Here is a 25,040-nt window from a genome sequence, read left to right as displayed (position 1 = left end):
CCATTAGCTGCTCCGACCCCCCCACCAGCTCCCCCAGCTCCTGCGGCTGATGGCAGTTAGGGGCTGCTGGGCCCTAATCTGCAGCTCCTGTCGCACCAGGCCATGTGTGAGCCCTGATTAGTGCTGGGGAAGGGGGGGCAGAGCTGTGAGATCAGAGCCCTACCAGGCTCTCTGAGCACTAGGCGGCCCGCAGGGACCAGCCTCACACACCCCCTCCCCGACCCCATGCTGGGGAAAGGGCCGAGATCCTTATCCCCACGAGGCAGAGCGGGAAACCGAACCAGAACTCTCCCAGCGAGTCAGGGCAGAGCCAGGAATAGAACCCAGGAGTCCTGACTCCCAGTCCCCCTGCTCTGGGGCTGCATATTGGGACTGAGGGCCACTGGCAGAGCTGGGGGGAGCCCAGGGTGGGATAGCAGGGGGCTGCGGGTCGGGAGTGAGGGGCACTGGCAGAACTGTGCCCCCTGCACACACAGGCCCTGCCAGAGGTCAAGCGGGTAGAAAAGGGGAAGTGATTCGTTCCCCAAATTCGGCCCGTTGTGGCTCCTCTGGCCCATGTCCCTGCTGCCACAATGAGCCATGTGACAGCCCCACCCCCGCCCAGGGCATGATCCCTGCCAGGCACAGACCATGCGGCAGGCAGCAGGTGCCCAGCCCTTGGGGCTGGCCCTGCCTGTAGCCTTTTGCCTTCTGGATGCCCGCAGAGTGAGGGTGGTGTGTGGCAGGGAGAGCTCCTCCCATACAGCCCCCCGACAGATCTCCCCATGCCCCATAAGGACCCAGCTCCCCTCTGACCTCACCCCCACTGTCCCCACCTCCACTCCCAGAGAGACATTGGTGGTAGCAGTGGGGTCCCCCAGACTTCCCGACACAGCCAGGCTGTCTCTGCTTGGGAGATGATCCCTTGGCTCTCCCCCTCCTGCCCCACACAGGGCCACCAGAGCTGTGGGGCTCAGAGTCAACACCTCACTGAGTTGCTACAGGGCAGCTCCCCCTGCTGGGAGCAATGGGCTTAGGCTCTCATCTGACTCAGGCAGCATCTCTGTGTCAGTTACACATCCCTCTCTGAGCCTCATGGTGACACTGGGAGCTAGGCCCTCAACACAGGTCTAGAGCCCCTGGACATTAATGCAGCTCTGCCCTCTGGGATCAAGAGCCTTCTCCACTGCATGCAGCTCCCGCCTCCCTGTACCTCTCTGCATTAGAGCTCAGCTGGACCCCCCTCTTAAAGCCCCCCTCTTTGACGGAAGGAGCGACCCTGCGCATGGGCCTCTGAGCAGGCGAACTGGATTCTGCTGGGTTTAGAAATTCTGTGCAAGAAAGAGGTAAAGGGTCTTTTAAAAAGTGGGTGGGAAGATTGGCAGGGTGGCAGCTTGGCTTAGTGACTAGGGCTTCAGCCGAGACTGGGACTTCTGGGTTCTATTCCCAGCTCTGCCCCCGATGTGCTTCCTGACTCTGAGCAAGGCCCTTTCCCTCATTGGTGCCTCAGTTTCCCCTCCCACCTTCTGTATATTTAGTTTGTAAGCTCTTTGGGGCAAGGATTGTCGCTCATTCTGTGTCTGTGCAACGCCTGGCACAAGGGGGCCCCGATCTCGGTCAGGGTCTGGCAGCATCTGGCACAATGGGGCCCTGATCTTGCTTGCGGTCTGTGCAGAGCCTGGTACAATGGGGCTGGTTGCAGATGTGCCCATTTCACAGATAGTAAATAAACAAGGAGAGAGTTGGGGTGGTTTAGGGCACGACCTGCCCGGTCTGTGACCTCCCAGGCTGGTGGCATCATGTCACAGGGACCTTTTCACCTCCCTTATCGAGCTGTTTGCGTCGTCTGCCCATCCTCCCGCAGCAATTTGGGGAAGTGGGGCCTGTTGCGCTCTTTCCACATTACAACCTCAAGGGTTTTTCTGAGAAACCCCTTCTTACCTCTGCACTCGGGGGTGGAGACCCAGGGCCGCTCCCCTCCCACTCAGGGCTTCCACTGCCAAATGCCTTCCCTGCACTCCCAGGAGAGGGATTGGTGTCATCTCCCTGGGGAAACTGAGGCACAGAGTGGGGAAAGTCATTTGCCCAAGGCCACCCAGTGAGTCAGTGGCAAAGGTGGTAGCAGAACCCAGGAGTCCAGGACTCCCAGCCCCCGCAGTGTAAGCACTAGACCCCTCTCCCCTCCTGGAACTGGGAATAGAACCCAGGGGGAGAGCTAACTCCCAGGCCCCTTCCTCAAGGTGCATTGTCACAGCTGTCTGCGGTGGGGGGAGCTCAGGGCTGGGACAGCAGGGGGCTGCGGGTTGGGAGTGAGGGGCACCAGCTGAGCTGGGGGGGGCTCAGGGCTGGGACAGCAGGGGGCTGCGGGTTGGGAGTGAGGGGCACCACAAACCCCTCCCGACTCCTTTCTCCTATTTTGCTCCCACCCCCGGCCCATGGAGCACAGGGATCTCAAGGTGTTTGCTGGGGGGAGGGCCCACAATCCATGGCCCGTGGGGCCCTCTGCTGGCCGCACCTAGCCCATGCCTGCGTCCTGACAACTGCATTTCACAGACTGGGGTGTCCAGGCTCGCCCGGGGGGGGGCAGGCTCTGTGTGTGTGTGTGTCAGAGAGAGAGAGAGAGAGAAAAGCATCAATGGGGCCCCCACCCATTTGATGCAGGGATCCAGTGGGCCAGATGCCCCGGGCTAGAATCTGCAGCTGGGGCCGGGCGGGGGGCGCTCTGGCTGGAAGGGACCGGCTGGGGGGGGGGAGCTCTAGTTGGAAGGGACCAGCTGCCGGGGGGGCGTTCTGGCTGGAAGGGACCGGCTGGTTTGGGTTGCCAGGCATTCCCCCCCCACACTTTACCAATGTCACACCCCCGCCCCCACTGAGGGAAGTGGGGTCCCATTTCCGAAGCTCTCTTAACCCGCCCTGACTGCAAGGGTTGGGGGGGGTCTGCCTACTCACCCAATCACAGCCCCCACCTGCTCTGGGGGGCGGAGTTTGGGGGGACATTTAATATTGATATCCCCCCCCATGCACTTTATCTGTGTGCGGCCCACGTTGACAGCGGGGGCGGGGCTGTTTCTGCACCACGGGCTCCCCCCCCCCCGGCTGCGTTGCTCAAGATCCTTCGCACGCCCCCTCTCGGTGGCCAATCACGGACGGAGGCTTGTCAACCACGCCCCCCCCGGTGAAAGGCGGGGTGCGCTCCCTTTCTCGTCCCTCCTCCCCTTTGATAATTTCTCTCACCGCATTTTTTAACCCCCAAATCTCTTCACCCCCGGGGCAGCCCAGCTGCAGGCAGAGAAGGATCCAGCGTTTGCAGGAGCAGTTAGCAGCCAGGAGATGCTGCATGCATGCAGATATTGCAAACAAACGCAGTGTGCCTCTTATTGTGGCAAGCGGCCTTTGCAAGCAGGCGGTTACGGCTGGCAGAGGCGGCCGGCGAGCGCCTGTTGCATGCATGCACAATCTCCTCCTCCCCGTGTTTGCAGATTCTGCATGCAAACGCTGCAGGCACCCAGGGGTTGCGCCGCTTTCACAAGTGCGCGGCTGCTGCAGGCAGAGGGGGCCGGCATGCGCCTGCTGCAGGCATGCATGATTTCTCCCCCTGCGTGTCTGCAAATGCCGCGCGTGAGCGTTGCATGCGCCGTGAGGTTGCATGCTTGCAGCGTTTGCACACCCAGACAGATGATTCACCCACGTGTAGCTGCAAGGTGAAGTGGCCGCCACACAGGGGTTGCATGCAGCGTGCACTGGCGTGTCCAGTGCAGCCACGTGCAAGCTCGCATGATGCGGTCTGTTACAGGCAATATGTGCCCGCACCGCGGTACTTGCATGCGGCATGCCCCCCCCCCCCCAACCTGCTGCGGCCTCGCTGCTGAGCCAGAGGGACAGCAAGGAGTTAATCTCTCTCTCTTCCGCCACACTCAAAATGCCGCCCCGCCCCCATTCCTGCTGACGTCACCCCAGGGTCTCCCGTGTTGCCCCCGGGTCAGTTTCAGAACCTCCCCCAGGTGAGTCGCTCTGTGCTGGGGGTGGGGGTCGGTCTCTTTGCTCGGGGCAGCTTGGGGGAGCGGCAGGCCTGGGGGGGGGCTCTCCGTGGGGGGGTTTGCTTAGCTCAGCTCCCGGGGCCCAGTTGCTGAGGCCCCCGTGGTGCCTTGGGCTCGGTCGGGCTCCCGCAGCTGGGCGATGCCTGGCCCTCTCCCCTCCCCCGGCAGCTAAAGCAAAGGGGCTGGGGGCTGGCAGCCAGGGGGTTAATGCACAGGGGTTTGTGCCGCCGCGGGAAGGCGGGTTTATAAAGGTTTTGAACCACCGGGGCTTGTAACCTAACGAAGGCCCCGATCCTGGAGTTGGGTCCATTAGCAGAGCCCTCCCGAATCCGTGGGGAGCTGCACTGGGAGGAGACTCAGAGCCAAGAATAGAACCCAGGAGTCCTGGCTCCCAGCTGCGCTTGCCTTCCTCCCCCCTCCACCGGGAGCTCGGGAGAGAACCCAGGAATCCTGGCTTCCAGCCCCCTGCTCTAACTACTAGACCCCACTCCCCACCCAGAGGTGGGGCTTGGCTCAGAGATCCAGTGTGGACTGTGTGTCTGGGCAATTCCTGCCCCTTCGCAAACAACAAGGGGTGCTGTGGGTCTTGTCTACACAGCAGAACCCGTGGGAGGGCCCCGGCTGCAATACAGCTTCCCTAGTGTCATTAAAACGCCGCCCTGCCTTGTCATGTAGACAGAACAACATCCAGGGGACACATCGGGGAAACAGGCTTACAAGATCAGCGGGGCCTGTCTACGCCCCGCATCGTGAGAGTGATTTATCAGTGAGTCTGGCGGTCGCCCCCAAGCTGCCTCTCTCTCGTCTCCCTTCCCGACGAGCAGCAACCCCAGATGGCTCTGAGACTCACCACGACCAGGCTGCTAAAACGGAGCTGCTGCTGTGCGGCAGGGATAGGCGCCAGCCGGCTCCAGGGCACCATAGCGGCACAGAAGGGTGAGTAGGAGCAGGTGCGGCCCCTCCCAACACCCCCCAAGCCAGACCCCCTAAATGTTGGGGGTTTTTTTAAAGGGGGGGGTGGGGGTGGAGGGCTGGAGCTATGGGGGAAGTACAGGCCTCCATCACCATGGACCCACTGGTGTCACAAGTCCCCCAACCACGGAGAGTCTGAGTCTGTCACAGCCCCACCTCCGTATCCCTGGCTTTTTAGCTCTGCAGGGCTAAGAAGCTGGCACGGGTAATGGAATGCCCAGAAGGGGTCCCTTCAGCGTGGCACAGGGTAGAGATCTGATCCAGTGATTCCCGCTTTGCGTCCTCAGCAGAGCAGGGATAAAATAACCCACCTGCCCGGCTTCTTCTCTGCTTTTCCAGAAAAAGAAACGAAGGCCCAAGAGAAGCCCCTGAAAGGTAACCGCCCGCCCTCCAGCTCCCATTGGAAATGACTTTTTGACCCTTGGACAGCTGGAGAAACTGAAGAGAACAGGGTCGGAGCACCTCTACGAATCCATCAGTAGCAGAAAGTGAAACAGCCAAAAGGCAGCGCTTGGGGTTTTTTACAACAAGGGGTTCCCAGTGTCTGTAAATCAGGGGTTTAAAGCATTGGCCTGAACTAGGTCTATTATTAATTACTAATTTGATTCCAGTAAAGGCTGGGCAGGAATCGGCTTTAATGAATGGCTTCCATCCCATGCCCCTCAATTCTGACCCGCCGCCCCTGCTATTCCAGCCCTGGGCCCCCCACCCTGCAGCCAATACCCTCACGCTTTACTTTTGGGATTAATGTTCCCCTTTGTGATCTGCCTCCAGCCCGAGGGAGGTTGGGTTGAGAAGACGAGGTACCTGGCTTGTCATTTCCCCTCTCCCTGCGTGGGTAGGGGTAGGGGTTGGCGCTGAAGCTGTGAGGTGTGCATCTAGCTCTGACTGTCTTCCTCCAGCCCCGGGAGCCCAGTTTGACTGGCAAGATCCCCTGCAGCTGGAGAGGCAGCTAACCCAGGAGGAGCTCATGATCCGGGATTCCTTCCGCACCTACTGCCAGGAGAAGTTGATGCCACGAATTGTCATGGCCAACCGGAATGAAGGTGCCTGAAGCCAGCACCAGGGATAGAACCCGTGACTGTTCCAAAAACCCATGTCTCTGTCCCCGGAGCCCCCAGTAGCTCTTTCGGGTTTAGATGCTGACTGCAGCCGCTAGCACCGGGAGCTGTCCGATTGCGTCCAGTCTGCGGCAGCGTTGCCCAGACCCGCCCGTCCCAGAGATCCACGTGCCATGGCTGCATGCAAACCAGAGGTGCTTGGGGGTGATTTACAGACCCAGATGCCGCCCGCTGTTCTTCCAGCTTCCTCTTTTAAATTCAGTGGGTGACTCTGGAATTGGCCCCAGGGGCTCCGAGATCAGAATCCGGCCCTGACCCCATTGTAGTCAGGGAGTGACTCCAGATTTACCCAGGGCTCACTGAGATCGGAACGTGCCTGTATGTCTGTAGCCTCCTTCAGGGCCTGGTGGATGCCTGAATTAAAGGCATTTGGGGGAGGGAACTGCAGATTAAACCCGCTGGTGGGGCTGCAGAGATCGTGCGTTGCTGTCGGGGAGAGCCAGGTGGGCTGCATGGCTGGAGCTCCAGTCCTGATCTGGTTTGGGGATCCCCGTGTCCGGGGGGGGGGAGGAGGCAGAGGGCAGTGACTCTGCCTTTTGCACTCACAGACACACTTTGGTGTCTCCTCTTTCCAGTCTTTCACCGGGACATCGTGTCGGAGCTGGGGGAGCTGGGAATCCTGGGCTCCACCATCAAAGGTGAGCTGGACCCAGGAGGGATTCCCCTCCGGCCATGGCTGGGAGGGTCACTGGCCGGGACGTGGAGTGGATCTCAGTTCGAGGACAGTGCGTCCCATGGAGGGAGGGGCTGGCACGCCACGGGGAGGGATCTCACCAGCTGACACGGGGCAGAGGGATGGTGGGCGAGAGCAGCAGCAGCTGACGGATGGGCACCATGGGTGGTGAAGCCCCTGAGAGCTCTCCTGAAGCACGCTGGATACCCCTATGGACAGTCCCGAGAGCTGATCTGACCTGTGCTCACCTGGGACCGTGTAATGGCCACGGCCCCCCTTTGACATGCCCCTCCTTGCCTTCATGTTCACCCCAGTCATGCCTCCTCCTGCCTTGGCCATGCCCACCTCTGCCCCACCTGGGATGCCCCCTGTGGCTGAGGGGGGTACAACACCTCCTGCCCTGTGAGGGGGAGGGGTTTCCAGTGGCTGCTGTGGCATCTCAAACCCTGTGGCTTTGTGCCCGGGCGATGCAGGCCCTGTGGCTCCGTTTGGGAAGGTGGCAGGTGCCCATGGACTATCCCCAGTGCACACGATGCCCCCTACTGGCATGTCTCAGCCCTTCTGAGCTCCTCCATCCACTCTGCCTGCATGGCCCCCGTCAGTCCTTGGCACATGAGGTAGCAGGTGCTGAGGGGAGCCGTTCCCCAGCTGTCCTCAGGCGGGGAGGGGGTTCTTGTCTTGACCGACCCAGGGCGGGGTTCGGACCCGTGCTGCTGCTGATGTGTGTCCTGTCCACATTCTGTGCCCGTCTCAGGTTATGGCTGTGCCGGAACCACGTACGTGGCCTACGGGCTGCTGGCTCGGGAGATCGAGCGAGTGGACAGCAGCTACCGTTCAGTCCTGAGCGTCCAGTCGTCCCTGGTGATGCACCCCATCAACGCCTACGGCACGGAGCAGCAGAAGCAGAAATACCTGCCCCGTCTGGGTGAGCGAGAGGCGCGGGTGGGGGCTCTCCCTGGCTAGGAGCGGGGAGCGTGGATCCACCCGGGAGGCTGCTGGCTCCGGAGCTGGTAGACGTCCCCTGTAGCCAGGCCCCGGCTGTCCGGCCAGCTGGCAGAGCAGGGAGGATGCTGGGATGGTTCTTTCCCACAATGCTCTCTGCTGGGATAACCTGGAAGGAGTGGGGGTTGGCGGGAAGGGGAAGGAACTGCCCCCTGCCCCCCAGAGGCGGGCTGCTGGGAGGGAGCACAGGGTGGGGAAGGTCTGCGGGGGCAGGCATACAGGGAGTGGGGGGTGGCCACTGGTGGCGAACGAGCCATGAGGAGAATGTCGGGGGAGGGAGGATGCAGAAGTCGGGGGCAGGGCAGGTATTGGGCCTGGGTGACGTGAGAGCCATGGCGGGAGGGGTGGCAACTGTGGGATTGGGTATCGTCTGGAGGGTGGGAACTAGGTTGGAGGGGCAGGACCCATGGGGAGGGTGTTGGGGGCAGAATTGGGGGAGGGAGAGGGGCCTTCAGTGGGGTGGGCAGGGGGAGGGCATTGGGGTGAGTAGGGGCTTGGGAGCTGGGGGGAACCTAGGAGAAAAGTGCTTGGGGGCAGCAGATGGGCGGGGGGACGGGCACTGCCTGGTGGTTGAGGGGCAGTGCAGGACCTGGGGCAGGGATGAGATGGGGGGTGGGAATTGATGGGGGAGAGGCAGTGCAGGAACCTGGTGGGAGGGTCACAAGAGAGGTGGGAATTGGTGGAGGGAGGGGTCGGTGCAGGACCTGGGCCGTGGGGGAGGGTGTCTTGGGGATGGGAGGTGGGGGAGGGGGCAGGACCTTGGGGGGGGGGGCAGGACCTGGGGGGAGGGTTGGGGCAGCGGCTCAAGCCCAAGCCCACTGGCTTCCTGTCCTCAGCCACAGGGGAGCTGCTGGGCTGCTTTGGGCTGACTGAGCCCAACCACGGCAGCGACCCCGGGGGCATGGAGACAAGGGCTCGCTACCACCCGGCCAGCAAGACCTACACGCTCAACGGCTCCAAGACCTGGTGAGACAGAGACAGAGCCAGGCCCCGGCAGCCCGGCCGCTAGCCCTGCCCTCGGCTCTCAGCAGCCACCCACGCTCCAGGCCCTTGGTCTCACTGAAACCCTGTCCTGAGACCAGATCCTCTGGGGCCCCAGAGCTGGGCAAGCCCCCTCTTCCCAGACAACTGCTGTACCCTGATAACCTTGGCCCTGCCTTGTTGCTCCCCATGGCTCAGCCAATCCTGGGCCTCTCCAGGACTCCTGGGTTCTATCCCAAGCTCTAGGGTGGGAGTGGGGTCCAGTGGTTAGAGCAGGGAGCCAGGACTCCTGGGTTCTATCCCCAGCTCCGTTACTGAGTTGCTGGAGCGTTTCACATCTCCCCTCTAGCTCGTTTTCCCTGTCTGGATGGTACCATCCTGCCTCCTTTGAGGAGGGAGCTCTGAGAGGCTCCGAAATGAGCTGGGTCTCACATCTCCTCCTCCCAGGATCACCAACTCCCCACTGGCGGATCTCTGCGTGGTGTGGGCTGTGTGTGAGGACGGGAGGATCCGGGGCTTCCTTCTGGAGAGGGGGATGAAGGGCCTGTCAACACCCAGGATCGAGGGCAAGTTCTCCCTGCGGGCCTCCACCACCGGCATGATCCTGATGGAGGATGTGGAGGTGCCGGAGGAGAACCTGCTGCCGCATGTCTCCGGGCTTGCGGTAAGTCCAGCCTCTCCTCCCCACCAGCCGATTCTTCGGTTCCCCATGATCTCGCAGCCTAAGCAGGGTTGGCTGGGGACACTGCTAGGAGGAGAGACTCCAGCTGCCGTGGGGAGGGGGGCCAGCAGCGGATGCTTTCCCCATAGAGCCAGTGCTGATTCCAGTGCGGTGCTAGGGGGCACTGTGCTGCAGGGGAATGGCCTTTAAACCAAGGGATGTTAATCCAGGTGTCCTGGCCTGATCCTCACCTTGGCAATTGCCTTCAGCTTCCCAAACCATAGGAAGCAATCGACTGCTGGATTCTTCTTTGCTTCCTGTCTTGGGTATGGTTGCTGTGTGGTTGATGAAAACAGCTGCTGTGCCCCGCCCCAACCCCAGAAGCAGCTGCATTTCAGCACAGGGCCAAGTGATCCCTGGATAAGTAGCTGCTGTTCTCCACTCCAGAGACAACTGCATTTCCTCAGGGGGTGAGTGATCGCTGTATAAAACAGCCCCCACTGTACAGGGGCGTTCCGTTGGAGAGATGAGCCGTTCCTGTGGTCAGTTTTGATGAATGCCAATGAACTTGTGCTTAGAAATGTGGTCCCCAAATCCTTCTGGGCAGAGAGAGACAATGGCACGAAGCCAGGATCCTGTTGCCCTGTTAATGCAGGGGGCTGGCGGGAGCAGAGGTCATGTGCTCTTCCTTGGCAACGTTGCCTGGAGGTTAATGATCAAGGCTCTGTCTCGTGTCCTGCCAGGGTCCGTTTGGCTGTCTGAACAATGCCAGGTATGGCATTGCCTGGGGAGCGCTCGGTGCTGCTGAATTCTGCTTGGAGACAGCTAGGCAGTATGCCTTGGACAGGTAATGACTGCATGTGGGGTCGAGGGGAAGAATTCTTTGTGCCTGGGGTGGGTGGAAGCCCCACGTAGGTTTGGGGGATCCCTGCCTGCCTCTTTTTAAAGGCACTGATTCATTCAGACCTCATGGGAGAGTCCTTGACAGGAGGGGAAACTGAGGGAGAGAGGTGAAGGGACTTGACCAAGGTTGCAGAGTGGATCAGTAGCAGAGCTGGGAATGGGACCCAAGAGTCCTGACTCCCAGCCCCCTTCCCTAACCCACCAGGGTGAATGCCAGCGGTTAGCTGTGGGAGAACACGGTGGAGTCCAGCAGTGAAGGGCTTTCATGGGGCTCACTAGCTCTTTCCAGTCCAGTTGTGCTGCCAGCCGATTACATGAAGCGTTCTAGCTCTCAGAAGAACTGTCCGTTGTAGAGCGTCCGATGGAACTCTTTGTCGCTGAGCAGAGATCAGGTCAAATGAGAAGCAAGGACGGTGTAGTGCATAAGGCACTGAACTGTGACTTGGACACCTAGGTTCTGTCCCTGATTCTGCCGTCCCAAACTGTGACTTGGACACCTAGGTTCTGTCCCTGATTCTGCCGTCCCTTCCTATCTCTGGGCCTTGGTTTTCCCCTCCCACCATGTGAGCTTATCAGGAGAGCACCCAGCACAATGTGGATTTTGGATGGGGCCTTTAGGCTCTACCTAATACACCTAGTATAATGCTCCATCCCAGTTAAAGTCAGTCACCAGAGGCGGATCTGCCCCAGGAGTTTTAAGTGACTTTTGCTCCTCAGTCTTCTAACTAAGTTGTCCGCCCCTAGGATCCAGTTTGGGGTGCCGCTGGCTAGGAACCAGCTGGTCCAGAAGAAGCTGGCTGATATGCTCACCGAGATCACCATTGGCTTACAGGCTTGCCTGCAGCTGGGGAGGCTAAAGGATGAAGACAAGTATGTACCTGCCTTTCTTAACTAAAAAATGTTATTCTGTGGGTTAGACTGCAAAGCTAGAAGGGGTTTGGCTGGCTCAGGGGTGGGGAATGGGATCCAGGGTCTTATCCTTCCAGGGAACACAGGCTCTGATCCAGCCCCAGGCTGGGGGGTGGGACTGGTGGCGTAAGGCATTGTGGAATGACATAGAATCATAAAATTGGAAGTCCCCTGCACTCAAGGCAGGACTCAGTATTCTCTAGACCAGGGGTGGCCAACCTGTGGCTCCGGAGCCTCATGCGGCTCTTCAGAAGTTAATATGCGGCTCCTTGCATAGCCACCGACTCCGGGGCTGGAGCTACAAGCACCGACTTTCCATTGTGCCGGGGGGGAGGGTGCTCACTGCTCAACCCCTGACTCTGCCACAGGCCCTGCCCCTACTTCACCCAAGGCCCCTCTCCTTCCTGCCTCCTTCCCTGAGCCTGCCATGCCCTCACTTCTCCCCCTCCTCCCAGAGCCTCCTGCATGCTGCAGGAGGCATGGGGAAGGAGGGGGAGGCACTGATCAGCAGGGCTGCTGGCAGGCGGGGGGACTGCTGACGTATTACTGTGGCTCTTCAGCAACGTACATAGGTCAATTCTGGCTCCTTCTCAGGCGCGGGTTGGTTGTCCCTGATCTAGACCATCCCTGACAGGTGTTTTGTCCAACCTGCTCTTAAAAATCCCCAATGATGGAGATTCCACAACCTCCCGAGGCAATTTATTCCAGTGCTTAACTGCCCTAACAGTTAGGAAGTTTTTCCTAATGTCCAACCTAAACCGCCCTTGCTGCAATTTAAGCCCATTGCTTCTTGTCCTGTCCACAGAGATTAAGAAGAACAATTCTTCTCCCGCCTCCTTGTAACAACCTTCTATGTACTTGAAAACTGTTCTCATGTCCCCTCTCAGTCTTCTCTTCTCCAGACTAAACAAACCCAATTTTTTTTTTCAATCTTCCCTCATAGGTCATGTTTTCTAGACCTTTAATCATTTCTTGTTGCTATTCTCTGGACTCTCTCCAGTTTGTCCACATCTTTCCTGACATGTGGCGCCCAGAACTGGACACAATACTCCAGCTGAGGCCTAATCAGTGCGGAGTAGAGTGGAAGAATTACTTCTTGTGTCTTGCTTACAACACTCCTGCTAATACAGCCCAGAATTGTTTGCTTTTTTTGCAACAGCATTACACTGTTGACTCATATTTAGCTTATGATCCACTGTGACCCCCAGATCCCTTTCCGCAGTACTCCTTTCCTAGGCAGTCATTCCCCAATTTGTATGTGTGACATACAGGGCCTTTTCCTTCTAAGGGGCAATGACTCCAATCCAGCCCCAAATTTGGGGACTGCCTGGCTCATGCAGGTGGGGAAGGGGGTCCTATTCCCCTCTAGGAGCGTTGGTTCTGATCCAGACCACGTGATTAGAGAAAAACAGGCTGTTCCCCTTTGACCAAGCCGCTAGGTCTCCCCAGTATGAAACGAGGCTGCTGGGTCTAAGCCTGGTGCCAACATGGCACAAACCCTGGCTCTACCGGGGAGCTCGTCCTTCCACCCTAGTCCCCTTGATTGCTGCTGTTGCTGCAGGGCTGCCCCTGAGATGATCTCCATGCTGAAGCGGAACTCCTGTGGCAAAGCCCTGGATATTGCCCGCCAGGCCAGAGACATGCTGGGGGGCAACGGCATCGCCGACGAATATCATGTCATCCGACACGTCATGAACCTGGAGGCTGTGAACACCTATGAAGGTAAATCTCCCCCCCCCCCCCCCCCCCACTCCATACACCTCTGTATCAAATGTCATGAAGGTTCCTAGGATTTCCCAGCTCCTTCGGGACAGTGGAGGTAAGGGATAGAAAGCAGGATGCTCGGGGGTGCTGTGCTTCAGGGAGCAGGGTGGGCCTCAGTAGGAGGCATCCTCCCCTCCAATCTAATCTCCCTGTGTCAGGTTGGGGCTTAGAGCTCCAACTGAATATGATGTTCTTGCTGTATGCTGCTGAAACAGCTGCCATGTTCCACCCCAGAGGTGGCTGCATGTTAGTGATTTGCTTCCCTCGTCGCTAATATAGTCTTTTTTCACCTTCCGGGGGAAGCAACCCCTGCCACTGTTTGATGGATAATCTTGGAACATGCTCATCCCTGTAGCATCTGATGATTTACGCCTGGTCTATACACAGGTTTTACCCCCAGATAATGGTGTTTGTTGGGGGGGCAGGGGGTGACTTTCATTTACCAATATAGTTACATGAGTACAACCACTAGTGTGGACATGATAGAAGGGGAATAAAGGTGCCTTATACTGATATGGCATATTCCCCTTCCCATATGTCAGGAACTTCACTGGTATGTAGCACCAGTACAACTGTGTCCACACAGATAGTGGTTGTACTACTGGAACCGTTTTAGCCATGCCAGTCTAGTTAAACTTCTGTATGTAGCCAAGACCTTGTATTCGTTCCTCTTTCACTGGATTTCAGTTTTACCTTTTCTAGTCTCCTGGGTTTCGTGCTACAAAAGCCATGCTGCTGGGGGGAAAGGTTTGGGGTTTGTTCCCTTACAAAGAGATCCATATTCTCCCACGGTTGTTATGATGCAAACCATCCTCTCTGCAACAAAGCAGCCAAAATCTGTCCTTGCTAGCTCCGGAGAGGCAGTTCCATGGAACTGAGACATACCGCATGCAAATTGGTGACTTCCGGTTATCCTAAACATCACCCAGTGAGATCTTTGTTCCCGTTTCTCTTCACTCCACAGGCACGCATGATATCCATGCTCTCATCCTTGGCAGAGCAATCACCGGACTTCAATCCTTCACCGTCGGCAAATAAATCCAATATGGAGGAGGCCTATATCACCTTTGCCTTAAATTCACTACATCAGAAGAATGATTGTTTTGTATACAAAGATTTTTGATTTTTCTTTCTCAAGATAATAAGTCACAAGCCAGAGGCTGCTGCTGTGATACCGAATCTGAATGTAGCTCTTCGGGCTGACTCCTGGATTCTCTCTTACTTTGCAATACAATTCCCCCCCAAATCAGCTAGTTGGTTTTCAAGCTCAAGGATCTGGGAGGTCATCTTCCGCTCTGTTTGCCGTAAAGGATCAAGGAGAGAGGCTCAGTAACGGACCGTCTTTGCCAGCATTGCATTTGTATTTTGGGGGTATGGGAGAGGGTGCAATTAGCGAAACTTCTGTGAAGTGGATTGTCATGTAACAAAAGTCAGTGGATTTGTGATGCTGGATTGGCTGCTTGATGCATGGAGCTGGCTTGCTTGCTTTCTCCTTGATTGTAAATTCAGGAGCTGTGTGGGAAAGCCCGCCTGTTTCAACAGGGCGGGAATGCACTGTCAGTCATCAGTGGTTCACCTCTCCTTCCACTGGGTGTCCAAGTTCAGCTAACTTGCTTCTCAGAATTATCTGAATGGAGGCACTATTGCATGCTGGGAGAACTCTCTGCTCTTTACAAAGCTGTGTTGAAGCCGTAAAACCTGAATCTTCACACACAGCCAGGTCATGGGACGTGTCAAACGGGCATCTGCACAATGTAGCTACTGAGCTAAACGTTGTTACCGAGGTGAAGCAATGCTGTACAGGGCTGGGGGTCAGAATGGGGTTAAATTCCTGGTTCTGCCACGGACTTACTGCAGGCAACTCTATGCCTCAGTTTCCCCAGCTGTAAGACCCACAGAAGACGCATTTAGCATTCCTGTTACCAAATTTCTCTTTCACAGTATCCCACAGTTGAACCCAGCTGATCTCGTATCCCTTCTGTTACTTACATGAATAAATTTTAAAATATATGGTATCTTGCTTTTTCGGTTTGCGGTGGTTAGTTGTTTGTGTACCTTGCAACCCGCTGCTGGATAGAATCGGAGCCGCTGAACTGTGTAAACTGTTAACATTTGGTGGCTGGTTGCCCTGGCCATTGCAAAACAGAAGAAAATGACCAGCAAAAGGCTGTGTTCAAATTTCACATCCCTTCACTCAAAGGTAACTTTCTTGACTTGGGAAGGTTGTTGAGACCTCTCGGATTGTAGGGCTTGGGGGTGAGTGGTGAAGTCTGAGCAGTTGAAGAGTGGCTGAGCACAGATCAAGATGTTCAGTAACTCACTGTAATGCTCCCACAATCATCAGGGCAGAAGGATTGGAAATGTGTCCCTCGGGTTGTGTATGCGAGATGCAGTCACGGGAGCTCTGGGTGCACAACTTGACTTCCTTCAGGGAAAAGTTTTCCAAAGAAACCAGGGCCAGATTTTTCAAGTGCTTGGCCCTCACAATTGAAGCCAGATTTCCGAGAGATATCAACGCCTGATGCCCTGAGCTCTTTCCTTGATCTAGGTCCGATGGTGGATGCTGAATTCTCTTGAAACTTCTGGCCCTCGGGCCTGCCTTTTTTTCCAAGGTGTTTGGCTCAAGCACTCAGATATGACAGTGATGGGGTGGTATCAGAACCTACGCAGAATAGCTGCCCTAGCTCTAGTGATGTGCTGGCGGTTGAGTTTTCAGTGCACAGTCCATCTCTGCACAAGAACCAGTATGTTCAATACCAGAATTGTACTGTAGTCTCTCTGCCAGCAGTGTTCAACTTGCTGAACAGCTGGAGCTAAATTCAATCCTAGCTGAGGCAGGTGGATTGAGCCCCTAATCTCTGGCAAATAGGTTACAAGAAAGCAAAGTTTCATACAGGCAACTGCCATGGCCTATGACTACATGTAGCTCCAGATTTTTTTCAAAGTGCTCAACACCCAACTTTGACAATCTGGTCTGTACTGTTCGTTATGTGAAATGGACATTAGACCAAGAGTAGGAGATGTGCCCTTATCAAGGGGATTAGACAGCTGAGCCATCCTTGCTTGAAAACTCTTTAACAACCAGGGTGGTTTCTCTGGATTGATCCACCTGAAACGACCCTTCTCCTCTACACCGCTTCAGGTTCCATGACTGTGGCAAAAAGTCCCAGCCCACCTACATGTGCTAAGACAATTGGGGCTGCCCCAGGAATTATAAAGTAGCCGTGTCCAGCATTGGGCAACAGGAACGGTATATAAAAATAACTTGCCGGTTTTCTGATCTGCTGGCTGTGACTGATGGGTGGAAGTGGCTTCTTAGGACAGAAAGTGCAGTGCTCCCTGCCCTTTTCCCCACACACCCCTGCTTGGCTAGGACTTTTTGTTCCTTTCCTGTAGGTCTGATGGGCAGCAGAACAGGTTCTGTTTTCAGCCCCTGCATGTGTAAGTGGTCTTTTTGTTCTCTGCGTTTGAGAATAATAAGGGCTTATCAGGAACAGCAGCTTAAACTCTGTTCTCCTGTAAAGAAACTGAGCGACAGAATCTTATGTTTTTGCTTTAAATCCCATTGTGTTTTTCATATCAGCACAGACAGCGGTTGGAAATAACGAACAGGCAAGTCACTGAAGGAGACATGTTTACAGCTATTGATAAACCAACAAAGTGGAATGTAACATTCATGTGATCTTTATAAAATGCCTTTTACAATAAACAGCGCTAGGAGAGAGTTAGCGACAACAATCTCCCCCTGCCACACTGGAAGAAAGACATTTCAAAGGCAGCAGGGTGCAGAAGTTTGACAACAGCCACTGGCCATTGCATGATCCTTTCGTATCTTCAGTGGGCTTTAATGACATCTCAACATTCCCTCCCACGTAGATAAGACTTATTCCCACTTTTATGAAGACTGACTCTTGCCAGCTGTGGTTTTTAACCTGTCTGGCTTCATGCCCTTTAGGACACTATCAGAGCTTGAAAGTTTAGGAGTTTTTAAAACAACTTTAACAATTAAACAAACTGCAACAGGAATAGAAAAAGGGGCCCTTATCTGACCTGTAGTCTTATTTTTCCTTTTGCATCAGAATAGTAGCTACACGATGGTTTGAGTGGTTCCTTTGGGCTTTTGATTCCAGCTGGCCCTTCTTCCCAGTGTTCTCACACCTCTGGCTGCACGCACAAGTCTTTATAAGCTGCCTCCACAGTGTGGCAGACTTGTCTGAGCTCCGTTTGGATCTGGCTGATCCTCTCCATTATCTCCGAGAGCTCTTGGAGCTTATCCTGCATTTGCTTGTTATGGCGATCGTAAATGAGAAACATCATTTCCTCCAGCTTCTCTGCCAAACTCGAAACCTTTTGCAGTGCAAGGAAAGACAGGCCTTAGGAATTAAAATGGATAGGAGGCTGATGGCTTGAATATTAAGGGTTGCATTGTCCCCCCACTCCCAGAGTAACAGGATGCAACTATCATTGATTTCAGTGGGTGCTCTGCCATGTTGGGATGGGGCTGAGTCTTGCCCTAAGTGTGACTTTTTTCATGAGTTTTAGACAGAGTAGACCAAAACTGATCTCTGCATAAATGTAAATGCTTACTGCAGGCTTCTTACACCATCTTCTGAAAGCATCTGGGGCTGGCCATGTGGGAGCCAGGATACTGACTCCAGGGACTGCTAGCCTGGGCCAGGCTGGCAATTCCTTATTCCTATGCAGACCCCAGCCCTACAACTGGTCCATGCAGCACTTCAGTGCAACTCCATGAGGATCTGCCTGCATGGATCTGAATGCAGGAGTGGGATCTTCATGGGAAACGGCAATATGGCACACAAGAGGATTCTAGCCTACTAGCGGCCATGTGCCCCAGAGATCAGGGCACTGGACTGCAATTCAGGACACCTGGGTTCTATTTCCAGCTCTCCCAGGAGTTAGGTGGCTAGCATGATTTTCAAAAGCCCCAAGCTGCATTTTTAGGGCTCCTAAATACTTTTGAAAATCTGTCCCAAAGCTTTAATGACCGCCTCAGCAATGGTAAGGCGGAAATAACTTCCCAAGTGCATGGAATGTGTGACCGGAGATGTGCTGAGCTGCTCCTGGTAGAGGCCATGATGAAGGTTTTGCGAGGGCCAGTGTGAAATGGGAGACGTGTTGGTTTCTGCATCTGTTGGAGATGGAAGTGGAAGCCTTATGGCAAGTTGGAGTGCATTAGACCACAGCGATCAGAAGGTGGTAAAGAATTCGAATGACTTTCCTCTTAACTTAGCTCCATGCTTTGAAGTCACTGGCATAAAATGAAGCTTTGGTTTGTTATTCCTTTTGCATAATAATCCCTAGTTTTTATCAGTAGATCTCAAAGTACTTCACAAAGGAGGTCAGTACCATTATCCCCCTGGGGAAATTGAGGCACAAAGAGGTGAAGTGATTTGTCCAAGGTCACCCAGCAGGCCATTTGCAGAGCCAAGAATAGAACCTTGGTCTCCTGGGTCCTAGTCCAGTACTGTATCCTATAAGCCACACTGCCTCTCTTAATAATAATTAATAAATATCTCACTCTTGTATAGCACTTGGGAGACCTGGGTTCTATTCCCAGTTCTTCCACGGGCCTGCTGGGTGAGCTTGGACAAGTCATATTGACCTGCTGTGCCTCGGTTTCCCCATTTTACAACAATTCTGACTTTTTGTAAGGTGCTTTGAGATCTATGAATGAAAAGTGCTAGATAAGAGCCAGGCGTTCTATATATTACAAGTTAGCGTCTGTATCTGATTTTATAATGGAAAGCGCCCCACTGTTGCATTATTTTTCTTTACCTGTATGTAAAAGTATGCTCCAAAGCATCTGATTTAATGCCTTGGAGGCAAGGAGGACATTCAGGCGGGTGATCTGTGACTGATTAACATGATTAAAATACATTTAAATAAACATTCTGTGAGTGCACAATCTTTAATGTGTGTGCAGTCAGAGTGGAGAGGAGATTAGCGAGGCAATGGGGGTTGCTGCATGTCACAGGGATTCAAGTTAGTGGGTGAGGCGTGATGTTGGGATTTCACTGATGTTGGCAGGTAAAGTGGTTTTACATTAAAAACAAGCTCTGTACTGATTCGCTGCAACGTAGCAGAGAATTGGAGAACATGGAGACTGACAGGGCCCCTCTAGTCCATCTCCTTTCAAGTAGAGTCTAGCTGCTGCTCCCCTCTTTTGTTCTGTCCGATCTACTTTTAAATGCTCTATACGGTGAAACTCCCCCAACTTTCCTTGGGGAGATGATTCCATAACCCAGTATGGGTCCCTGGGAAGAAGACCCATGCGAGAAGAAGACCTTCCTCACACGGCTTTTCCCACTCCCATGAAAATGGAGGGCTCAGCCATCCCTCCCCTTGGCCCAGTTGTCTTGGGATCTGGAGGAGCATAGGAGCATGACTGTTGGAGGAGGCGTGTGGGTTGGAGAACGCTGCACCCAGTGAAGTTCAAAAGGAAAAGAGAACACAGTTCTGGGCTGTATTACCTTTCCCACCCCATGCTGTGTGACATATCCCTCTGAGGAGGGGCCCTAGTGCAGCTCCTGCTTGGGAGGGCCTTCTAGGGAGACTCCAGGGTGTGTGTGAGAGAGGGGGATGCATCAGAAGCAAAGGGCTTTCATGCAGATGTCTCCGGTCTCAGGCCAATCCCCTGGGATATATGGTGGGTCCTGCTGCCTGTTCCAGCCTGGGGCAAACCCTGCCTCTGTGCTGGAATGACATGGGGTTTATACCATGGAAGGGGACAATCCACCCCCCGATACAGCACTTCCCCCACACACACATTTTCCTTTGCTCAGCATTAAAACCCCTCCTCCTTCACCAAGCTAGCTAACTTCTCTTCCTTCCTACTTCTCTTCCTTCCTTTGGCTTCCACCCTCGAGCCCTTGCATATAGCCATCTCACTATTCACTTCACCTTCAGCAGGAGGCTCTCCCTGAAATTGCTCATGACAGTGTGGTCTTTCTTCCGGTTCTCGTTGATCTTCTCAATCAGCTGCTGCGTTCTTTTCTGCAGATTTTCAATGTTTGAATCCAGGGCTGCGAAATAATTGGATGACTTGCCATCCAATGCTGCTACAGGCACATCTGCAGTGGGGCAGAGCAGAGATGTGCTGGGCGATTCCTTCCTGCATTTAAATTGAAATAAATGAACGTGTGTTGTATTCACCTGTACCCCAACTTACACTCAAAGGCCAAAACTTAGGTGAGTTTGAGGACTCATTGTGAAAGCATTCACTTTGTTTCCAGATAAGAGTAACTGACATATCTGAAGCAAGGGGGGAAGTTTACCTGCTCTGTGGAAAAGGTAAACTTCCCATCCTTTCCCTTGCTGTCACTCCTAAAGTAAGGGAGCATTTTAAAACCAAACAGCAAAGGTCAGATCCTCCCCTGGTCACTGGTGCCTGTATGCATGTAAGAAGGCTGCAGCTATACAAAACTACCATCACAATTCAATACATGAAGAAAAATTACAAAGACTAGAGCCAAAGTTATCGAGCAAAATCAGATGCCAAAGAAAACTGGTCCCAGCTATTTTGTTAATTTCTCTCTTGTGGGAATTTTAGTCCTTTACATTTGTGTATCCAATAATTAAAGCAGCTTATTAACCAGAATCCATTAATCACAAACTTGACAGCTCCTGTGTTAGCTAATTATATTTTATAAAGGAAATACAGAGTCCCTGTTGGCGGACTTGTTTGTGAAACTATTTCTGCAATGCTAGCAAAATTGACATCTAATTCCATTTGATGGGGGGGTGGGGGGGAATGACACACATGATGAGCAGCCTCAGGTTCTAAATCAGTACCCTTGCCTATGGAAGGCAGTGTGCTTAGGATCAGCCTTCTGGGTACATTATTGCATTAGCACATTATATACTGTACTGATCAGGATTCCCGCTCAACTCCTGATGCTATTGGCTGGCACGCCTACATCAATGTTTCTTAACCTTGCCTTATGTTGCCTTATGTTGGCATTTGGTCCTGAGGAGGCGTGGAGGAAATGGGTCTAAATAAACCAAGCCATCTGCCAAGGTGAAGCAGCTCAGTGATGGAATTAAAAGCCAGAGACACCTGCTGTTGATTAGCTCTGTCCTCTTGTACAGAAGTACAAGTTAACAACCTCCATGCCAGGTGGCTTTGTATACACTCAGTGCGCTGTATGTACACAGCTACTACAAGAGAGGCAGTGTGGCCCACTGGATTGGCCACTGCCCGGGGAGGCAGGAGATCTGGGTTCTAAATAAATACACTAGAAGTGTCAGGTGCTGGGGGGCCATTTAAGTCCCATAGAGAGGAGCTGAAAGACAAACTGCCTAGCATAACTGCTCCCATCCAAAGGGTTGTCTACACACAGCTTTTGTATCAGTTTCAAACCAGTACAGGGGTGCTGGAACAATTTGTATAGTGGAAGTGCTGAGAGTCATTGAACCAAACTGGTTTCAGAGTAACAGCCGTGTTAGTCTGTATTCGCAAAAAGAACAGGAGTACTTGTGGCACCTTAGAGACTAACCAATTTATTTGAGCATGAGCTTTCGTGAGCTACAGCTCACTTCATCGGATGCATTTGCATCCGATGAAGTGAGCTGTAGCTCACGAAAGCTTATGAACCAAACTGTAAACCCTGTATATAGTGGAATCCACTCCAAGCCAGTGGGTGCGGCATCACCCCTAGTTCCAGCACCTATGAACCAGTATAAAGCAGTACAACCCTCTAGTGTGGGTACTGTTAGCTACATGTAGGTCTTGTCTCGGGAAAATGAAACCAATATGGTTATAACTCTTAGTCTCGTCGGACAGTGTCTTTTTTTTTCAGTGTAGCGTATGTCATTGCATTCACACACTAGGGGTATCCCAATGTAACTATACTAAACTAATATCTAATCATACCCCAACTGAAATAATTACATTGGTCCAAAGCCTATGTTGAGAGTAGGCGTAAATGCACTGACTGTCACCACCTCTTTAAAAGCAGTAGATGTCCTGGGAACCACTTTATAGGACTTAAAATGAGTAATTCTGCCTGTGCTCAACACAAGAGAATGTGTGAGTCATTAATTAGACAGCACTTTGCATCAGGAGATCTCAAAGCACTTTACAAAAGAGGTCAGCATCATTACCCTCATTTTACAGCTGGGAAAACTGCGGCACGGGCCATTACTTGCCCAAAGTCACCCAGCAAACTAGTGGCAGAGCCAGGAATTGAACCTAGGTCTCCTGAGTGCCATTCCAGTTCTCTATCCATTGGGAAATACTGCCTCCAAACTAACTTTTTAACTTAAGAATGTAATTAGAAACATTGTCCATACCCAATTATATTAATTAGAAAACCTAATCTGAATACAGGCTGGGAAATTGCTACAATTAACATGAACAACCAAGGCATTCCCAACTATATATTTATTAAAAACACATTTCTTCTTTGGGAAATTGCTGTTGACATATTCCTGGCACAAGGCAAAGCATTTTCTCCCCTTTCTTTGGCTCTCAGCAAATATTAGACAGAAGTCTGTGCAAAACGCCTCACCTGGACAGGATCTCACTATGTAATTCACGTCTTTCTATATCATCAAAGAACGGGCTGTCCGGTTTAGCCTGCTCCTCTTCTGGCTCTGGACTTTCACATTCCTGATTAGACATTGTAACCTTTAAAAATTAGAGAGATTTTTCAGGAGGCTGCATGGATCAGGCACTGCACTGGGACTCATTCTAGCCTTTGGCTCTGCCACTAATTTGCTGTGTGACCTGAGCAAGTCACTTCCCTTCTATCTTGTCTATTTAGAGTTGAAGCTCTCCAGGGCAGGGACTGTCTCTTACAAAGTATTTGTACAACTCTTAGCAAAATGGGGCCCTGGTCTTGTTGCAGCCTCTAGTCTCTATAGTAACACATATAATTAATAAGAATAACAGAATAATCACTGACCTACATGAGCTACTAAATCAAACTGAGAGTTTTAAACTCATATCCAGTAGAGCTTGATAGGAACTTTTGATGACATTTATGGGGGATTGGAAAATGCTGATTCCTCCTAACTGAATCTTCCCATGGGACCATGTCAGTTTCAATTATTTTTTTGTTTTGAAAAAGAATTTTTTGAAAAATATCAAAACAGCCAGTTTTGACATTTTCATAATTAAACATTTGGAATTTTCAGTTCAAAACTACTTTTTGTTTAAAAATCTATGTTATTTTATATTTTAAAATGTTTTTAAAATAAAAAAGGTCAAAACTGAAACACAACATATTGAATTAATGGAAAGGAAATATTTCAATTTACCCCAAATCATTTTTTTCAGTGTTTCAGTTTATGAAAAATTTTGAGACTTTGGCTCTTCGTCCCTATTTGGAACCAGGAAAAAAGTCAAACTCTCAAAACTTGTCATAGAATGGGAAATCCATTTCCTGACCAGCTCTAATATTGAATCTGCTTCTCTTCTACCCTAGTTTTACACTGATATAACTTCACTGGAGTTACTCCCAATTTACCTAGAGAGCTGGACAAAATACGCTATTTTTATCTCTGACTTGATTTTGCTTGGAGAGTTTGAAATAGTCTGTATTTTATTAGATGTACTATAAAACAAAATTTGCTAAGAAAAACTGTTAAAACACTGAGGATATATATATAAATATAAAGACACTGCAACTCTAACCTCTGTTAGAGGACTACGAAATTACATCGATCTAGAAACATTTTTAGCTTTCTAGCTGTATAAGTCAATTGTATTTACCTAGATTGTAAATTCTGTGAGATAAGGACTGTCTTTTTGTTATGGGTGTATGTACCACATCTAACACTATCCCCACTGGATTTGTGCTGGAAATGGCCCACCTTGATTATCATACACATTGTAAGGAGAGTGATCACTTTAGATAAGCTATGACCAGCAGGAGAGTGGGGTGGGGGGAGAGAAAACCTTTTGTAGTGATAAACACCCATTTTTTCATGGTTTGTGTGTATAAAAACATCTTCTGTATTTTCCACAGTGTGCATCCGATGAAGTGAGCTGTAGCTCACAAAAGCTTATGCTCAAATAAATTGGTTAGTCTCTAAGGTGCCACAAGTCCTCCTTTTCTATCCCCAGTCAAGAGGTTCTAGCAATTACTAAAATAGAAATAATGATAATAATAATTAATAATTAATAATAAAACACCTAGAACCTACACTGGTTACCTGGATTTGAAAGTGTAACCTTGTCTGACCTCAACCAAGATCTTCAAAACTCTATAGGAATTTAATTTTGAAAAGGAGAGATAAGTACATACAATGTTTGTTAAATTCACATCATTTACTAAACTGAAATGTTGCAGGAAGCTAGCTGTTGACCAATCACTACAATTCTACTCCACACCCTCCCTCTTTTATATAACTAGATAAATTTTACTGGGAAAAATCTGACTTCAGGATTCCCACCTCTGAGACATTGCTGTTTTTCTTAAAGACCCAGCTCCTGGGATCATGTGAGCATCTCAGTTTTCATTAAAAACAAAAAATGAAAGAAGTCATTCCTAAGTCTTGTGGATGAGAATAAATGCTTGAAATCATGACCCCCTAAAGATAGCAAATAATCTGTCATCGTAATCTGACAACCCAAATTTATTTGTCTATTGATAATTTTTAAGCCATGATTTTTTTAGAATTTGGGGTTGGATTTTTTTGGGTTGGCAGTATTGTGACTCTTAATATTTGCTTTAAAAAAAAATCAATTGATCAAAGATTTTCTCATGCTCAAAAAGGGCCTAAAAGAATTCCCACTGTGTCTGAATACTGATGGTAAGCGTTAAATACATTGAAATTAGTCAATTCAATCAAATTAGAGGAGATGGATAGCTAGATGGGTGTGTGTTTTGCCTGCTAGATAAATAGATTGGTGAATCCTACCAGTGTGTGTGTGTGTGTGTGTGTGTGTGTGTATATATATATAAACCCCTCTAATTTGATTTAATTCTGTAGGGTGGGGTGCTTGTTTTGTTCCCTCCTAAGGGTGAAGGGGCTCCTATATTGCCCCATAGGAGCATGTGGTGCCCTATAGC

General features: G+C 51.9%; 2 protein-coding genes across 3 annotated transcripts; one reads left to right on the top strand and one right to left on the bottom strand.

Annotated features, from left to right (window-relative positions):
* Positions 1-1,303: 1,303 nt before the first annotated feature.
* GCDH (glutaryl-CoA dehydrogenase) lies at positions 1,304-15,023 on the top strand. Of its 2 annotated transcripts, none has more exons than XM_048832148.2 (12): positions 1,304-1,325; positions 4,692-4,952; positions 5,328-5,363; positions 5,891-6,034; positions 6,685-6,747; positions 7,537-7,707; positions 8,621-8,750; positions 9,213-9,429; positions 10,170-10,273; positions 11,074-11,199; positions 12,800-12,960; positions 13,967-15,023. In XM_048832148.2, exons 2-12 carry the CDS (start codon positions 4,850-4,852, stop codon positions 14,038-14,040), a joined length of 1,329 nt encoding a protein of 442 aa, XP_048688105.2. In that variant the 5' UTR covers positions 1,304-1,325; positions 4,692-4,849; the 3' UTR covers positions 14,041-15,023. The 2 variants fall into 2 exon arrangements, with proteins under 2 accessions (XP_048688105.2, XP_048688104.2); XM_048832147.2 differs by lacking the exon at positions 1,304-1,325 and adding an exon at positions 3,833-3,980.
* A 1,813-nt stretch (positions 15,024-16,836) lies between these two features.
* SYCE2 (synaptonemal complex central element protein 2) lies at positions 16,837-24,570 on the bottom strand. The gene is made up of 4 exons (XM_048832318.2): positions 24,421-24,570; positions 22,533-22,651; positions 19,924-20,134; positions 16,837-17,349 (listed from the first exon to the last, which is right to left on the bottom strand). Exons 2-4 carry the CDS (start codon positions 22,643-22,645, stop codon positions 17,155-17,157), a joined length of 519 nt encoding a protein of 172 aa, XP_048688275.1. The 5' UTR covers positions 22,646-22,651; positions 24,421-24,570; the 3' UTR covers positions 16,837-17,154.
* Between the last annotated feature and the right edge of the window lie 470 nt (positions 24,571-25,040).

Source organism: Caretta caretta, chromosome 20 (assembly GCF_965140235.1).
Source record: "Caretta caretta isolate rCarCar2 chromosome 20, rCarCar1.hap1, whole genome shotgun sequence".
NCBI lineage: Eukaryota > Metazoa > Chordata > Testudines > Cheloniidae > Caretta > Caretta caretta.
This window is presented reverse-complemented; position numbering and strand designations above follow the sequence as displayed.

Bases quoted from the DNA above. Each gene is read 5' to 3' on its own strand.
- GCDH (XM_048832148.2), top strand. From the start codon at position 4,850: ATGGCTCTGAGACTCACCACGACCAGGCTGCTAAAACGGAGCTGCTGC. The intron at 10,274-11,073 runs GTAATGACTGCA...GTCCGCCCCTAG, and splicing joins AGGCAGTATGCCTTGGACAG to GATCCAGTTTGGGGTGCCGC. The intron at 12,961-13,966 runs GTAAATCTCCCC...TTCACTCCACAG, and splicing joins GGCTGTGAACACCTATGAAG to GCACGCATGATATCCATGCT.
- SYCE2 (XM_048832318.2), bottom strand. From the start codon at position 22,645: ATGTCTAATCAGGAATGTGAAAGTCCAGAGCCAGAAGAGGAGCAGGCT. The intron at 20,135-22,532 runs GTGAGGCGTTTT...ATTTAAATGCAG, and splicing joins CATAGTGAGATCCTGTCCAG to GAAGGAATCGCCCAGCACAT. The intron at 17,350-19,923 runs GTGAAGTGAATA...GCACTGCAAAAG, and splicing joins GGGAGAGCCTCCTGCTGAAG to GTTTCGAGTTTGGCAGAGAA.